This window comes from Hyperolius riggenbachi, chromosome 2 (assembly GCF_040937935.1).
Source record: "Hyperolius riggenbachi isolate aHypRig1 chromosome 2, aHypRig1.pri, whole genome shotgun sequence".
NCBI lineage: Eukaryota > Metazoa > Chordata > Amphibia > Anura > Hyperoliidae > Hyperolius > Hyperolius riggenbachi.
In genome coordinates, this window is record NC_090647.1 from 313,256,905 (window position 1) to 313,275,572 (window position 18,668).

General features: G+C 40.8%; 1 protein-coding gene across 18 annotated transcripts in view; it reads left to right on the plus strand.

Annotated features, from left to right (window-relative positions):
• DLGAP3 (DLG associated protein 3) overlaps nucleotides 1-18,668 on the plus strand; it is a 541,562-nt gene that overhangs the window by 255,052 nt on the left and 267,842 nt on the right. For 17 of the 18 annotated variants that reach the window (XM_068269136.1, XM_068269138.1, XM_068269137.1 and 14 more), the window contains one exon: nucleotides 11,555-12,610. In XM_068269136.1, the coding sequence (XP_068125237.1) occupies nucleotides 11,612-12,610 (999 nt within the window). In that variant the 5' untranslated portion in view covers nucleotides 11,555-11,611. Of the gene's footprint in view, nucleotides 1-11,129; nucleotides 11,143-11,554; nucleotides 12,611-18,668 lie in introns of those variants that run through there. The other variant, XM_068269135.1, reaches the window with a different exon arrangement.

Sequence of the window (18,668 nt, forward strand, 5' to 3'; positions counted from 1 at the left end):
GTGGAGGATTTCCGCCGTGTCAGCGCACGCCTTGTGCGCTGACCACGGAGATTATTCCGCAATCGTTACATGGAGTTTAAACAGTTTGTGCTGAGAGTGGAAGCTCTCATGGCTTATGTGGTTAGTTTGCTGTTCTAAGGACAGTGTACCTTTGGCTATGAAATGCACCGTCAGTCAATCTTGATGCTCAAGAGCGTGAAATGCTTCAATCAAACAATAGACATTTCTCAAAATGAGTAACCAACCAACAACAGACTATGGGTCAAGTTTCCATTTTGACACATGAAATGTGGTTTTTAAGGGTTGCCCTTGAAGCCTTCACACTCATATATCATTTGCTCTCACACGTTCAGTCATGATGATTGCTCCTGTGAGAGTTGTGACTATTTCCAACGAGGGAGATAGATGACTTCTAGAAATTCTTTCTTACAAAACAGACTTGTGTTTGCTGTGTTGCCTTAAATGCTAAAGCAATTATCCTTGGTCATTTTGAAGCATCAATACATTTCCACTTTAGTGCTTTCCCTCTGACACCCTACTGGCATCATTCCCTGCTCTAGGGAAGCAGCACAGCAGCAACATTCTTCTGTCTGCACGTAATAGAGTAGAAAGTAGTTGGGATATTTCTCATGTCCGGCTTTGAGATAAAAGTAATGAATTATGCATTTGTGATAGCGTCAGGAGGAGTAAGTAGCTTGTTAAATAAAACTCTTGTATGGAGATGAGGCATTCAAACTTCACCCACCCCTTTTATTAATGTAGTTATTAGTTAATGCATTGAAAATATACCAGTAATTAAAGCAGGATTGTCAGTCACAAAATCAAATTCCATTTACCCACTTATCTGTGTTTATTATGCAGCCTGTAACCTGACCCTGTATTGCAAGCATTTCAATCTAATCAGAAATGTTTTTGCTGTAATAAATCTTATCTCAGTCAGGGCCCTTTTCCACTAGCAATTGCTAAACGCTAGCGATTGTGCTTTGTCACTAATGTTTACACGATTTTGCATAAGCAATGCACTTGCATTGCAAAATCACAGTAAAAATTGGTCGGAAGGTGGAAAATGCCTACTGCGATTCCTATGTTAAAGTGGCAACCCTAGCGATTCAAAAATAGCTAGCGTTTTGCGATTCTGCGATTCAGCATTGCAATCACTGATAGTGGAAAAGGACCCTTAACCTGGCTCTATTTGGTACATCTCCAATGGGAAGGAAGCTTGTCATCTCCTCTTCCACATTCCTGCTGCTCACTGATTGGCTGAGGGAAGTACAGTGTGACAGGAGGCTCAGAAGGGAAAAGCTGCTGAAATACGATCTATGCTGTGCTCACATGTGTTTACAAAGCAAGCTAGATAGGACAGTTTTTAGGAGAAAAAAAAGACTAAGAAAGGAAATTACATCAGGATTCGCTTCCAGTCAGAAGAAGTAAAAATGGAAAATGCCAGGAACAGTTTTCTTTTTAATTACTAATCAACATTTACTGAAATCAAAATGAGGACTGTACAATACATATGTTAAGTAAGTAGAACAAGTATTATCTACTTTTATTTGTGGGGTTTTTTCCTGGGATAGTATGGCTGTCCCTGCTGCTTTAACCATTTTTGCCATCGACTGTGCCTCAGTTCAGAACACATTAATTTGCATGCAGTGAGCTCCTCCAATCAACATGTGTAAAATGTGAGCTATGCAAATGACATAACGTTCTTTGTGTAGTTTGCACACACATTTTATCTCTGGTTGGCGAATACACCACAGATGTCTTTCAGAGGGGCTCACAATGAAATGCCCCTATCATAGGCTAGGACATATTGTGGGTGAAGCCAATGAAGTTGGATGAAAACTGATGTTATTTTCTTTATATTGCAGGATATACAGTATTGCATGCAAGTGGCAGATACAAGTGAGCCACTTAGCCTTGGCCCGTTCCATATACACACTCCCAGCCTGCATTTGCACCCATATTATCATGGCCAAAAACACTCGGCAGCGTGAGAGTTTAGGCCATAAACCTGAATACTGCCCTTGCAGCCTTACTATCAGATTAAAACCTTAGTTCAGGTTTATATGTTTTCATGCATATTGTAGAGAATATACCATCATTATAATGCACAAGTTTTGTACATAAGCCATATCTGCTTTATTCATTTTGCTACCTGGCTTCCTAGGTCTTCAAAACTGGCATCTTCTTTTATTTTGATGCAGTGCTGCCTGAGATCCCGAAGATTCTTACATGGATGGCTTTTGGCCTTGTCCCTGGCATACAGAGAATTCTTTGGATTCTCTAAATCTTATAATGATAATATCATTATGTATTATATTAACCACTTAAGCTCTCAGTCGTTTTTACTTTATGCATCCGAGCAATGTTCACCTCCCATTCATTAGCCAATAACTTTATCACTACTTATCAGTATCAGTATCAGTTTTCGGCCATTATAGTTTTAAAATAATACATGCCTCCATAATTAAAACCCACGTATTGTATTTGCCCATTTGTCACGGTTATTTCACCGTTTAAATTATCTCCCTATCACAATGTATCGCGACAATATTTTATTTGGAAATAAAAGAGCATTTTTTCCGTTTTGCATCATCACTATTTACAAGCTTATAAAAAAAATAGAGAGAAATATTTCATCTTTACATAGATATTTAAAAAGTTTAGACCCTTAGGTAAATATTTATGTGTTTTTTTTTATAGTAATGTTTTTCTTTTATTAAACATTTTATGTGGGCATTTTTGGGAGGGTGGGATATAAAAAGTGTTTTATTTGGGGAAATATTTGTGTATTGTAATGTTTTTTTACTTTTACTTGTGGTTTTACTTTTGGCCACAAGATGGCAATCTCGATTTTGTTTACATGACGTCACTCTAAGCGTACAATGTACGCTAAGAGGGACATAGCTTCAGAAAAAGCGTAGCTTCCGAGAGAAGCTGTCACTTTTTCAGCGGGGGAGAGGAATCAGTGATCGGGCACCTTAGCCCGATACATTGATTCCTGGGCTACCGAATCCGCAGCCGGGAGTGCGCGTGCACGCGCGTGATCGGCTGCGGGAGCGCCCCTGTCCTCCTTGACGTTTTTATACGTCAAGGAGGACAAAGTGGTTAATATAGTGCGGCAGCGCTTTACACTTTAGTCTCTTCACTAACTGTCCCTCAAAGAGCTCACAATCTAATCCCTACCATAGTCAAATGTAAGGTCAATTGAAGGGTAAGGCAATTGCTGTAACTTATCTGTATGTTTTTGAGATATGGGAGGAAACCAGAGTGCTTTTAGGAAACCCTCTCAGGCCTGGTGCACACCAAAACCCACTAGCAGATCCGCAAAATGCTAGCAGATTTTGAAACACTTTTTCTTATTTTCCTGTAGCGTTTCAGCTAGCATTTTACGGTTTTGTGTAGCGGTTTTGGTGTAGTAGATTTCATATATTGTTACAGTAAAGCTGTTACTGAACAGCTTCTGTAACAAAAACGCCTGCAAAACCGCTCTGAACTGCCCTTTTTCAGAGCGGTTTGCGTTTTTCCTATACTTTACATTGGAGGCAGAAACGCCTCCGGAATCCAAAAAATGCCTCACCCTGGGAGTATGCGTTTCAGCAAAACGCCTCCCGCTCTGGTGTGAACCACCCCATTGAAATACATTAACCAAAACGCCTGAAAACCCGCTCGGTGTGCCCCAGCCCTCAGATATGGGAAAGGCATACAAACCCTATGCAGATAATGGCTGGGATTCAAACCAATGACCCAGTGCTTTAAGTCGAGAGTGCTATCCACTACAGCTGCAACTATACTGTAGATAAGGAAATCCCTCAATTCTTTGCAGTTTTACTTTGAGGAATGGCATTCTTAAATTGGTACACTATTTGTCTGCTCAGTGTTTCACAAGTGGTGTACACCTCCCCACCTTCATTTCTGATATGCTCAACTTCTCTGAGATGTGCTCTTTCTAGACAGTCATGTTACTGACCTGTTAAATACCAGGGACATGCTGGTATGGAGGCCCTATTTTTATGTACACCCTGCTCAATTCTTCCTGTCAGGAAGCTATACCATTGCTCTGCAAAACCAGCTAGAGCAGACAGCAGATATGTTTAAAGGATACCCCAACTGAAATGTGACATAATGAGATAGACATGTGTATGTACAGTGCCTAGCACACTGATAACTATGCTGTGTTTCTTTTTTTCTTTCTCTGCCTGAAAGCGTTAAATATCAGGTATGTAAGTGGCTGACTCAGTCCTGACTCAGACAGGAAGTGACTACAGTGTGACCCTCACTGATAAGAAATTCCCCTTTTTTACCTCTTTCTTGCTCTCAGAAGCCATTTTCTGCTAGGAAAGTGTTTTATAGTTGGAATTTCTTATCAGTGAGGGTCACACTGTAGTCACTTCCTGTCTGAGTCAGGACTGAGTCAGCCACTTACATACCTGATATTTAACGCTTTCAGGCAGAGAAAGAAAAAAAGGAACACAGCATAGTTATCTGTGTGCTAGGCACTGTACATGCACATGTCTATATCATTATGTCACATTTTAGTTGGGGTATCCTTTAACACAGCTAAAGAAAACAATAAATGATCTGTTGCAGATGTTTTTCTTGCCTTGTTAGTGAAAGGAAAGTTATGCTTTATTACAGGTACATTAGGCGATTGATTCAGGGAACTACTATAGCTATTATGTGTGTGTCTTCCCAAAGTAATGTCAGAAATCTCTTAAATTTGGAGTTTAATCCCTTGATATCCCAAAACATTAATTAAAGTATTACAGCAGCTTAGCAAGAAAATAGATATGAAGTTAAACAGCAGAATCGCTAGACTTGAAGGGAGCTTACACAAAGTGCATATGTTTGCATGCAGTGCATGTGCCATGCTTAGGGCATGACTTTACATATTCCAACCCTGTTACTGTTGCATGGAAAATCTTCCTAAATTTGAGAAGTTATGCTTTATAAGCTCTGCAGCATTTTATTATTTAGACGTACATGTATTTAGTTATTAATTTCTTGTATATTCACATCCTACTATAAAAGATGAATGAAGTATAGATCCTTATCAACAACACCTTAGTCTGTATTGTATGACTTCAGCTACTCTGATAGCAAGTCCAGGAACAGTTATTTAGTGATGTATCATAATATTAAAAAGGGAATGTATTTAAACAAGGAATTGTGCACATGCAATCTTCACTACTATGCAAGTAGGCATTTTAGTGGTACATAGAGACTCACACTGACCTTATCAAGAAACTAAGTCACTGTGCTAGCTTCTTTGCTTGGAAACCTGAATTGAAAATAAACTATACGTTTCATGGTTTTATTTTCAGTTTATGGGCTGAAATTCTAGGCCTGAAGTGTAAACAGCAGCCATGTCAGTGTGACGCAAAATCTGGTTCATTCAGCTCCTGCACAGAAAAATAATGAGCTTTTGAACATTTCTTCACTATCCTGTTATCAGCAGTGGATTGGTAAAATCAATGTAATGTGACCTAAATAACCTAGAAGGAGTCCTCTGTACAGCAACAATTTACATGTGCTAGGCAGTGTTGATTATTCTGAAAAGTGAAGTACATATTTTCCGGCCTCATTCAATTTGGGCACATGGAGAAGCCAAAAGATGATTTTCCCTGTGCTAGGTAATCTCAGGGAATATAAAAAATATATTTCCAAACTGATTGCCTAATATTTTACTTTGGACACGTAATTTAGGGTCCGCCTATTGCCGGGCGGCCCTCAAATTATGGTGATTTTATCGTAATTAGGATTTAACTTTATCGCCAAGCAGGCGCCGAAATGACCTGTCTCGAGGAAACTGTGGCTAGCATATACATAGGCGCGTTTTTTTCCTGTGTCACGTATGAAATTATTTTGGAAGAGAATGAGCTTTCTTTGATGTCAAGCACAGCTGCCTCCTTTGTGGGAGACTGTTATCAATTAGAGATCCACCAGATTCTCTGCCCATACATACTCAAAAAAGTTTTATTTTGACAAAGACAAGACAAGACAAATAACATTTATATTGCACTTTTTTCCTGGCGGACTCCAAGCGCCAATTTTGGTTTTTTTTAACAAAGAGACTTGTAATCCACCAGGATCTGGCATGGAAAGTGTGAGCTCCTAGGTTAGAGGGATATGTATGTCCTGGTAAAAGGGTTTAAAGTGAACCTGAACTCTTGCACAGGACAGAAGGAAAACATGGAGATATGCACCCTGTATGTGTTCAGAGCACAAATGTCAGTCTTTGAAGTCCATATCCACACCAGTGATTAGGATGGACTGAGACATGGAGAAATGTGTTCTTCTTCAAGAACCATACCATTCCGGAATGAATCCTATCAATTAATTTGAGCTGTGCCAGAAATGTGTGAGGATCTTGGCCCTTGAGGTCTGGAGTTTGACACCCCTGATTAAGAGAGTTTAGCCTGTCTATTCCCCCTCATCTGTGGCTAATCACAAGTTGCAGTTTGATCTCTTCAGCTGTGTCAGCTGACTGCCATGGCAGAGAGCTAATTGGTAAGCACAGAACGCTAACAATTTGTCTGCTTCAATGAAAGCAGGAACTAGACAAACTGCAGATTTATTGCAGGATTTGTATCAGCTGTAATGAATATTTTTTTTCCCTTAAAGGTTATTATGCTGTTGTATATGTTTTAGAGCAGAGAGGAAGTTCTGAGTTCAGGTCTGCTTTAAAATACTTCTTTAGTAGTGGTTAGTAAGGGAAGTAACAACTGACAAAGGTTTTGTTTTGATTTCCTTTCATTGTAGAAGCCAGTGTCACTTCAAATTTAGTTTCACCTGAAGAGTAAGTTCATCCCAAGGAGTCTAAATAAAAGAAACCTGTATTGAGAGGGATATAGAGCCTGTCATCTTTATTGCACTTTAACTTACTACATGACTGGCTGTTGCACTAATCATTTGCTGCTAATACTCAGAGTAACAAACCTAAAATGAGAATTGTGATCAGGTTTTGACTCCACCAACTTGAATGTTTGATGCAGGTGTAACTCGTACAACTCTGAGATGAAAAAAATACAATGATGGACACACTTGGATAAAACGTAGTTATTCATCAAAGTTGCAGCCTCTCCCCCTGTCCTGATGCAGGGGTCCTCAGTATGCTTGCATGGTTGTTCTTGTCTAAAGCAAACAGTGGCCACAGCCCCACTCATCAGCTCTCCTTATCACTCAGCCAGCTATATTCAGCAGTGCTGCCATTCTACACCCCAAATTCTTGAGTAGAAGAGGACAGGAATATATTTCCCACTCAGTCCATCTAACATAGGCCAAATCCTGGAAATTAAATATACACTTAAAAGAAATCTGAATTGTGTAGTTGCTCAGTAAATTTTGTAGTTGCTCCCATTCGCTGTGTTGACTGTAGACAAGATTAAATGCATATACTACTTATTTTGCAATACATAGGAGATTTGTATGTATTTCAATGCAAGTTCTTATTCTGTTTAACTCTATGTGGCATATTTTAAATCTTTGTTGATCTTAATTTGCACTAATAAGACTTCCGGTTTGTGCTTCTTTTAAACATTGACATGACATTAATAATTCAGCTAGTTTTGTTCTTGATTATGTCTTCTGGGTGCCTCGCTGAGAAATACCACTATTTCCCCATTCATCTACTTAAAAGCAACTGCCATTTCCTAAAATTTGGGGAAAATGCCTTAAAGTGGATCTATTACCAATCTTGTTACAGACATATTGGCACTTACAGTGCTGATGGGTAATTATGCTACAAATCGTGTCAAATCGTTTTATTGTATGTTGTGTGGCCACCTTAGGCTATGCTTGAAGGTTATGGTAGGCTATGGTAGGTTCGTGTTTAAGGATTTAACATTAGATCAGTCACCTGCTCCTCAATTAAATAGCCTCAAATAATTAGAACCAATAAAAAAGGTATTGTAATCAAGGCAACATTTTAAGCCATTTACTTACAAGTTGTGAAATTGTGTTTACACATTGAGGGGTTTGCTCAGTCGTGTCAAACAGAGGATGCTAGTACTAAACAGTCAGACATGAATCATTTTTCATTTTACATTTTAATAGCTTCTGCATAAGTTGATCACGATGTAGTCATTTTATTAAAAGCAAAATCACTGAGATAAGACTGTTCCGTTGTTTGATTGACTAAAGACCCCATTTAAGATAGGCTTACAAAGACAAGTACTGTAATATATGGGTTACATTGTACACTGCAGCTAGTTGAAATACATGACTATTTCTGCATGGTACTGCAATGTGAAAATTGTCTTGTGCGCAGAATTACATTTTCTAGAACGTTAAAAGATTGCAGGCAGAAGAAATTATGGGTATTGTTGAAATTCTAACACTCATACTTAATATTTTATTGCCCATTAAAGGAGCCCATGCTGGAAACTAGATAAATAAAAAATATGAAGTTTTCCATTGCAAAGCTTAGCATGCAGCGATCACAGTTGTCAACTCTATTGGAAGGTGGGAAGATCCCCTATTGTGTCATTAGTCACTGTGAATAACATGATGCCTGTTTATGTTGTGTGGTATAAACAAAAAATACCACATTATTACCAGTGACCTATGGCTGCATGGGGTATTCTCTGGTTAGGATGTAAGGTGATTGAATTGCAAGGGCTTGTTGCTCTATACATGCAATCTCTACTCTGACCCCTGTAAAAGGTCACAAGAAAAGCTAAGCAGTACTGTAGTAAGCAGTGTGTACCCCTTGGTAATTTAATTAGACAGTGCCTCTTGAAAAGCATAACTGGGCAAAGTGCAAAGTGTCTCTCAAACAACATAATCAGGCCAGGTGTTCCTTCAAACAAGATGATTAGACAACGTATCCTCCTAAGCAACAGAATTCGGCAGCAAGTTTCCCCAAACAGCATCATTAGGTGGCACGTGTCCTTAAACATTGTAATTAGGCAGCATGTCCCTATACTACCAGGGTCGGACTGGGACACTAAGGGCCCACCAAGGAAGTTTAAGCCTGGGGCCCGCCCCCCTCTCCTCCCCCCCCCCCCATTTTGGGCTCACATACACATGTACTCTAGAAATTTTGCATGACTTTATGGTAGGGAATAAATTGTGAGCAATTCTGAGGACAGTCTCCAATAGGGATGTGTATAAATGTGGCGCGCGCAGCGCGCCGCAGCGAGACTACATGGGTGTCACCACGCACTGGAACATCGACGTGGTCATGATGAGTCATGGGCAGACTTAAAAAAAATACAAAACACAAAATAAGTAGCGGTGTTATTCACAGAGATTAGGTCTGACCAGATACATTTTAGATAAAATATTCAAGTAGTTACATGCCTCATGATAATTCATCAAGTAGTGAAATGGCAGCAGATACCCCCACAAAATGCAATCAGGTTGCCGGCAGATGCCCCCACAAAATGCAATCAGGTTGACGGCAGATGCCCCCACAAAATGTAATCAGGTTGACGGCAGATGCCCCCACAAAATGCAATCAGGTTGGTGGCAGATGCCCCCACAAAATGCAATCAGGTTGGTGGCAGATGCCCCCACAAAATGCAATCAGGTTGGCTGCAGATACCCCCACAAAATGCAGTCAGGTTGGTGGCAGATACCCCGACAAAATGCAATCAGGTTGGTGGCAGATACCCCCACAAAATGCAATCAGGTTGGTGGCAGATACCCCCACAACATGCAATCAGGTTGGCTGCAGATACCCCCACAAAATGCAATCAGGTTGGCTGCAGATACCCCCACAAAATGCAATCAGGTTGGCTGCAGATACCCCCACATAATGCAATCAGGTTGGCTGCAGATACCCCCACATAATGCAATCAGGTTGGCTGCAGATACCCCCACATAATACAATCAGGTTGACGGCTGATGCCCCCACAAAATACAATCAGGTTGGCTGCAGATACCCCCACAAAATGCAAACAGGTTGGCTGCAGATACCCCCACAAAATGCAAACAGGTTGGCTGCAGATACCCCCACAAAATGCAATCAGGTTGGCTGCAGATACCCCCACACAATGCAATCAGGTTGGTGGCAGGCACCCCCACAAAATGCAAGTCCCCCCCCAGCTTGGAAGGGGGGCAGCGGGCACAGATAAGCAGGGAAGCCTCCCCCCCTCCCTCACCTAGGGCCCCCCACCTTCCGCGCACCCCCCTCCTCCAGAAGTGCAGCCAGCAGCGAGCGGAAAATAGCTTACCGAGCTTCAGATGATGCTAGCTCCGCGCATGCCGCTGCTGCCCTGCTGGTCTCCGTCTCCTCTAGTGACGCTGTCCAATCACGCTCTCGCAGTACTTCCTGCGAGAGCGTGATTGGACAGCTTCACTACAAAGGACGGAGACCAGCAGGGCAGCAGTGGCATCATCTGAAGCTCTGTAGCTATTCTCCGCTCGCTGCTGGCTGCACTTCTGGAGGAGGGGGGTGCGCGGAAGGGGGGGCCCCTAGGTGAGGGGGGGGGAGGCTCCCCCCCCCCTCCCCGCCGCTCTGTGCCCAATTTCCCCCCTTCCAAGCTGTGCCCCCCTCCCTCTTAGCTCTGGGGCAGGGGGTCCACCGATGGGACCATCGGTGGTTCGGTGGCTCAGTCTGAGCCTGTATACTACTGTCTCCTCAAACATCATAATTAGCTAGTATGTCCCTTCAAGTATAATTAGACGTAGATGTAGTTGAAAAATAACCTTATTATGTACCCTCAAATAACACTTAGGCAGTATGTAACCCTAATTATAATTAGGCAGTGTGTACCCCCAAAATATAGTCAGGAAATTAGTAGCTACCTAGTAACATTTAGCCACACATATAGTTAAGTGATAAGTAACCCTCAAATAAAATTAGGCAGTGTATCCCCATATACTGCAATTAGGTACAATAACTAAGCAGTGTGCTCCCCAAATCACTGATGCTCAGTGTTCCCAGTAACAGTAAAATAGACACTATACTCACTTTCCATCTCCAACAACCTCCACATTTTCAGCAGCTTTCCTCTTGCACACCCAGCCAGCTGGACTTTATTTTTAGTGTTACGTACTACAGTGCAGCAAACATACTGTGCAACACTCCACACTGCAGACAGGCAGGGTGCAAAGGAGGATCACTGCTTTGCTTCTCCCTGCTGCATAAGGCACAGGACTATTTAGACTTGTGGAAGGATTGAGACACAATCCAAGGTACAGGTCCTCAATTATTTGACCTTACTATGCCACTGAATATCAGAAACCTTTAAATTTAGTGCCAATTTACAAACACTGTCGGTGTACATTTATATTTAAATAATGCATACATGCAATAAATCTTCTTTTCCTTCAACCTCTGTAGGAGTCTTCATCTGTATGAACGATATATATGTTAATTAACTAAAATATTGCTTTTTAAATCAGTTCCAAGCATAGCTAAGAGAAGCACAGTTTGAGAAAATCAACAAACAGGCCATTATTTAATGCTGTCTATGTATAATGTGGAAAGTGTGTTATACATTTTGTTTACAATCTAAACTGTAAACAGTATTTCTTATTTAAACTATTAGGACTTTGATGTGTACGTACTCTTAATCTGACATATGTTGTTCTTTTGCTCTTTTAGGTCATCCCAGAGAGCTGGGAATGGCAGGAAAGATGCCACTTGTTCAGTATTAACAGGATGAGAGGCTACCATGGGGAAGGCAGCAAGTTACAGCACCCATGTCACTGCATCCCCGAAAGCAGAGAGAGAGCTTTGGATTTCCCTCATCGTCCCTCAGACTTCCGCAAATCTTATCCCCGCAGCGCCTCTGAGTCTTGTTCCTTTGATCTGCACTATTACCCTTCTCGGACTGCTGGCGTGACACCAGAATACCCTGGTGGTCCTGTGAACATGCCAGAGCCAAGGTCCTCCAGTGGTGGCACCTACCCTAGAATGCACCACCACCCCCAACAGTTTGACTGTGATGAATGTATGGCAGCCATTGCTCACAACTCCAGCAAGATCAACCGCTTGCCTCCTACACTCCTGGATCAGTTTGAGAAGCAGTTGCCGCTGCATCATGATGGCTTCCACACCTTGCAGTACCAACGTACCAGCACCACAGAGCAGCGTAGTGAGAGTCCAAGTCGCATTCGTCACCTTGTGCACTCAGTACAAAAGCTGTTTGCCAAATCCCATTCACTGGAAACACCCTCTAAGAGGGAATACAATGGCACCAGATATGATGGACGTGGAGGAGGAGAAGGTTATCAGCACTCCCAACCTCGTCACAGTAAGAGAAGCAAAAGTAAAGACCGCAAATCAGATCCTAAGCATCGATCAAAAATGGCCGGGTGGTGGAGCTCTGATGACAACCTTGACAGCGATAGTAGTTTTCTGGTGTCAGCACGTCATGCCATGGAGCATGGAGCTCCCTATGGAGTGGACACTCCTGAAAGTGCCTTCAGAGACTTAACCTTGAAAAGTATAAAGAGTGGAGCAGGGGATGGAAAATGCCTGGCCTGTGCTGGGATGTCAATGTCCCTAGATGGACAAACACTTAAAAGGAGCACATGGCACACGATGACCGTCAGTCAAGCACGGGAAGCATATCCAGGCTCAGGAGGCCACCATCAAGATAAGATGCTGATGCACCAGGAGTCCAAAGGGAAGGATCGAGGCTACCATTACTTACAGGTAGGCACAAGACAACAGCAATTTATATTGATAAATACAATGTTTTTATACATTCAAATACATGATTTATTTTTCAAAGGTTCAGAGGTACACATAATACCCATAATACCCAGTCTGAAACACAGCTAACGCAATTCCAACCTATAATAGAATAGAAATGTGTAATGGATAGAAATAAGGGTTACTGTAAAGTTCATGCTTCCTTTACATTTTAACAAACGTTTAATTCATGACTGATTTTTTTTTAATTCACTCGAAAACATGAAATATGATATTTTGAGTGCAGCCCAGCAGTCATCTTTGCTTCTCTAAAGAGAAAAAAATGAATAGGGCATTATCTACTAACAGTGCTTTACAGTAAAGCTCCTATTGATTGTCTGAAGATCAAAGAATGCACTTTGTTTTTGGAATGTGTACTTATAATTCTGTAACATTTTTTTGAAAATGTATTTCTTTGTTATCCTACTTGAAACACATGATGCATTGTTATTTGTATTGTTAGCAGTGCAACTCAGCTGTAGCAATAAATTAGGTAACTAAATCCTCTGCAACTCACTGTCTGATTATACCATGTGTTTTTAACACAAATTTGAAATAAGTTGTTATCTCAGATATGTCATAATGTTTTACTTACGCAAGTTGTTAAAATAACATTATTGCGGATGGTGCTATGTGCAAAGATGTCTTTATATTCACAGCATGAAGGTCTTGTCTTTCATGACCATACAGTACTTTACTCTGTTTAAAGACATTCACTTAGTGGAATATATAGAGGATACAATAGCTGATTGCAGGGGATTGCCTATTGTATAGCTGCAGCCCAGCTACAGTATAGCCAAGTTCAGCAGGTAGTTGGTTTAGTAGCAGTGCTCAGCTATAATATACTGTAGTACAGCCAAGCACCGGATACTGGCTGAAGGGGCTTGTTTTGGGTGCCAATGGCCATGTATATGTGCAGTGGGTACTTGGCTTGATTGGTTACTGTCTAAATGATGCAGGTACAGAATTCCTTTAGGTGCCAACAGTTGGCTATTATGTAGGTAAGTGCTGGTGCTCGGCTACAGTATGAGCTATCGTGTACTGTGCAGCCAGAGCTTGTCTATTGTATAGCCAAGTACTAGCTATCAGGTACAGTGTAGCTGAACCTTGGCTATTGTATAGCCGATCCCTGGCTATCGCTTGTATGTAGTGCCCAAACACACCACCATGGATCAAAGACCGTGGACAGTAATTATCCACTACTGTCACAGGTAATCTGATCTCTCCCCTGTGTCACATGACTGACTATGGCAGAGGTGGCAGATAAGGACATTTGAAAGCACAGGAGGTTAACAATATTTCTGCTTCCATGAATCAGGAAGTAGAAACACTGCAGATTTAGTTTATGATTTGTATTAAGTGTAACAAAGAAATGTTTTGTGTTTAAAGGTTATTATGCTATTGCGCATCTTTTAGAACAGAGAAGAGTTCTGAGTTTAGGTCCACTTTAAGTGTAAGCTTAGGAGGGTTAGGAAATAAGGTAGGGGAAGTTTAGAGTTAGAAGATACCGTGAATAGATTAGGGTTAGGTGAAAGGATCACCATAATGTTGATAGGAGAATATTCGTAACAGTACATTACCGATATCCTGAGTAAATGCAATTCCGGGAGGCCAAAGTAGGCCTATACAAACTGAGATCAGGAATGTCCTAGTTCCCAGTAATAGATGGTTTTTAGATTCAATGTATTCATTTATTAAACAAATTCTACTATGTATGTCTAGTTTTAGGGTTAGGAGATTTGTTATAATGGCTAGCGATAAGAAGGTAGGATTAGGTGTAAGGGAGGAAAACCCATCTAGGGGGAGTTTATGCTGAGGAGAGGTTAGTGTTAGGCATCAAAAGAGGTTTACATTAGAGGAGAAATTAAGAATAGGCATCAGGAAGGGCTTACTTTGGGGAGTGTGTGTGTGTGTGTGGGGGGGGGGGATTAACGTTAGGCAACAACAAGCGCTTTACATAAGGGGAAATTACAGTTAGGTATTAAAAAGATGTTTACTTTATTGCAGGTTAGAGTTAGGCATCGGAAAGTGGTTTACATTGGGCGGAGGTTACAGTAAGGGTCCTTTTACGCTTAATCAGTTGGTCTCAGTTATAACTGAAAGAAAACTGATTTTCAAAGTAATGTCCTTCTTCCCAATGCACTGCTAAGGAAAAAACGCGTACCAACGCGTACTAACGCACACTAACGCAAACCAACTGATTAAGTGTAAATGGGGCCTTAGGCATAAGAAAGAGGTTTAGTTTAGGGATAGGTCAAAGTCAGGAATCAGCAAGAGGGTCATTTTAAGGGTGATTAAGGTGAGGCAACGGTAGAGGTTTACTTTAGGCGGCAGTCGAGTTAGGCATCAGGAAGTGGTTTACAATAGGAGGAGGTTAGAGTTAAACATAAAGAAGGGGTTTACTTTGGGGTAAGGTTATATTTAGGCTTCAGAAAAGGACTTTGCATTAAATGGCTAGAGTTATATGTTAAGGAGGAAAAAAGGAACTTTTTTAGGAATAGTCAATTAACACGCAAGAAGAGATGATGCCAACAAAGGGACTGTTGCAAAACCAATATCAGAATATCGGTAAGTGCAGTTTACCAGGACTTCCACTATTGGTTGTTTCATGCGCAGTGATTATAAGTATGTGCAGAACATGTGCATATAAAGTACATCTATAGGAATTACAAAAGGAAACCTTAGATTGACCTACAAGAAATTTGATTTACATGAACCCTTCTTAGAGCCTCAATTGGATTTGAGCATGACCCCATGGATCCCACTCTTGCCTAGGGTGTTTTCAATCAAAATTCCTGAAAGAAAGAAAATAACATTTACCAGGGAATGTTATCCTGTACAAAATAAACTAGGGGCATCACACAAAAGCAAGAAAATGCCAGTGATGAATTGCTGCAACAAATCATTTATGCCCAGTAATTTTCTGCTGCACATGCTTTTCTATTTAAAGCAACAGCCAGCTACAGATAATACCATTAAAAGCAATCAGAAACACAGAAGCCTGGTGATTATCATTCCCTATAGAAAAGCATTTGCAGCAGAAAATCTGTAATGTGTTGTACTGATTTGGTAGTGGTTTCGGTGGCTTGGGTGACATTGGACACACTATGAAATAGTATTACTAACAAGAAGGCATTTGTAGCAATGTGAATATCAAGCTTACTCAGTCAGTGATGTTTTACTGTGCTTTAACAGATGCTTTCCCTGTCATATAAAGGACGACACAAGGGTGGTTATTTACTGTGGTGATGGACTGTTCATCCCCTGAGTTATGGAACATTTCAGAGCTGTGTTTTACAAATGTTCACCTGTGTGTATTCACTGTATCAAAGATGCAATCCTTGCACCACAAGCACTAAAAAAGCTTACCAGCCACTAACAACCTAGTGTTCCCCAGCCCTGTCCTCAAGGCCCACCAACACTGTATGTTTTGTATAAAGCCACAGAGGTTGTTAATCAGCTCTGCTGCGACACTTATTACCCCACCTGTGATTGTATGTGGTTTCCGGCAAAACATGTACTATTGGTGGGCCTTGAAGATAGGGTTGGAAAGCTCTGACCTAGATTATAATGGGACTGGAAGGATGGGAGAGATATAAAAACATTATAAAACCTTTTATATCCATGGGTCGCCTCCTCCCATCCCTTCACTTCCTTCCTATACTTAGGGGTTCCCCCTGGGAATACTCTTGAGGTTTTTTGTAGAGCGACCATCGTACAAGATCTCTAACAGATCCTCGTGGAGACGGAATTCTCCACTTGCCTGCTACTGTGATTGCCTTCAGCAACACAGTATTGTAATAAGTATTATACTACCCCAATATCTCTCTGTTTAAGATACTACACTATACTGGCACTCCTGGGGCCTTTGTTCCCTTCTCAGTTGCTGGAACTCACAATTTGGAGTTGACGTTTTGGACGCACACACAACCCAGATTATAAGGCTGTGTCTGTATGTTTCAATTGTCCAGCAATGTTCCTTCTCCTCTAGCAATCACCTCAGAGACCAACCGGATCCATGTATAATTAAATCATAGAGCTAAATGCAGGCTTCAGAACTCATAAAATCATATGGATGCATATACATCAAAAGGTAGATGAAGAATGATAGGACTTACATCCGGGTCCTGCTTTATATAACATGCACCCAGAAACGGAGCTGTGCGTTTCTTACCCAAAAATATATGGTTGCACAACATTGCTTGTTACAGAGGTGGCAAATGTTCGCCATTGCTGATGGTTAGCATTCAGTGAGTAAATTCCCTCACAGCCATTACTGAATATGTGCCAAGAATGCATCTAGATGGATTGATAGATAGATAACATTTAATTTGAGATCCACATTCCTACCAAGGCCCATTCATGACAAAACCTCTATTATTATGTGTATATATTTTGGCTAAACCTTACAGAGAAGTATGGAAAGTGTGTTTAGTGATTGTTCTTAATAGTTGTTTCTTTGGAATTATCTTAATTCTTGTTTGCTTAGATGTCTACCCTGAAGTTCTCCTCATAAGCCCTTATCATGGTCATTGCCTTGACGTTGTGGACAGTGACCTATGAAATTCTGAATGCTTTATTACTAAACATTTAAAAAAATGCAGCAGCTCTGGATCACAGGCCTTTCAAAATCTAATTGTATAACATATTCATATTTATAATTTGCAACGTATTGTTTTCAGTCTTCTTTTTGACCTTACTTGTCACTTTCTGTGCTCTGAAGAGATCTGCAATTCCAGTAATTTATATGCAAGCAGCAAAGCCGGCTCTCTGTGTTTAACGCACAGCAATGTGCGGATTAATCTTTATTCAGCTATAATGCAATCAATGTATATGAAATATGCAAATATAAATTTGAAATATGCTACGGTCTGTTAGTTGTAGAGAGTGGAATGCAGGAGAAAGTCGGGAAGTGGGAGACTAAGCAAAAGCATTGCTTAATCTGAATATTAAACCTGCAAATACCAATGCAGCTTGTTTATGAATTGTGTACTTATAGGTAAATTAAAGGAGCACCAAATCACGCCCTAATTATTAATGTGGCTATACATGTATTGTTGATTTTAGCCCCTGAAAACATCTGAAAACCTTTTTTGCTTCAGCATTCTGATATTCCAGTTTCCCCAGTGGCTCCCCTTTCTCCAGCTAATTCCTACCGCTGCCTATCCTTATGTGGCAGATCACATCTGTTATCTCTACATTAGACATGATCATTGCTCTCTGCATATCGTTTCCGGTTCCTGCCTTTGCCCAGGAGGCAGGGAGCTCATTCATTTTCTTATAAATGTTTATGCAGGGAGCAATGATCAGACTAAATGTGAAGGTAATATATAAGTGAGTAAAGGTTATACACAAGGAAGGGCAGCTTTGAGGAAATTGCAGTGAAGGAGTAGGCAGCCAGGGGGTTCTCAGATCACTCCAGGGAGTCAAATTAGTAATGAAGTATAACTGGATTATTAGTAAGAGGACAATTGTGTATTGTTCAGTGTACATAAGTGCAATTTCTATTTAAAGCTGAACATTTGGCAAAAGGAGAAACGGTTTTGGGCATTCATTAAATGTATTTTTAATATAGGTTCTGTTAGTCTTTGAATTGGTCTCCTGTAATCCCTCACACCATAAGATGCAATCTGTTTGTCAAAACAACTAATGAAAATTGAGCATTTCACTGTCCAGTCAGCACATCCCGTAGAGTAAAGTGAGGTCAGTGTGCAGGCTGTGCTCTATTATCTTACTAGAGCAATTCTACAATCCTGTTCTGAATCTGGTTACAGTCAAATATTTGAGTTTGCTGAATTAAAAAAATAACACTTGTAATGTGCAGGGTTTTCCTAATATGTGAGTCTTGGCATGCTTTTCAGATCTTAATGACTAATTATGTAGGCTTGTGTCTGGTTGTGACTAGACAATGCTGTAAGTGGTCGCTAATAAGGGCATGTGCATGTGGAGAGCATGACTGGAGCAATTTGTGCTTTTGCAGCAGTTGGCAGTAAATGGAGTCCTGTGTTTGCTTGCAAAT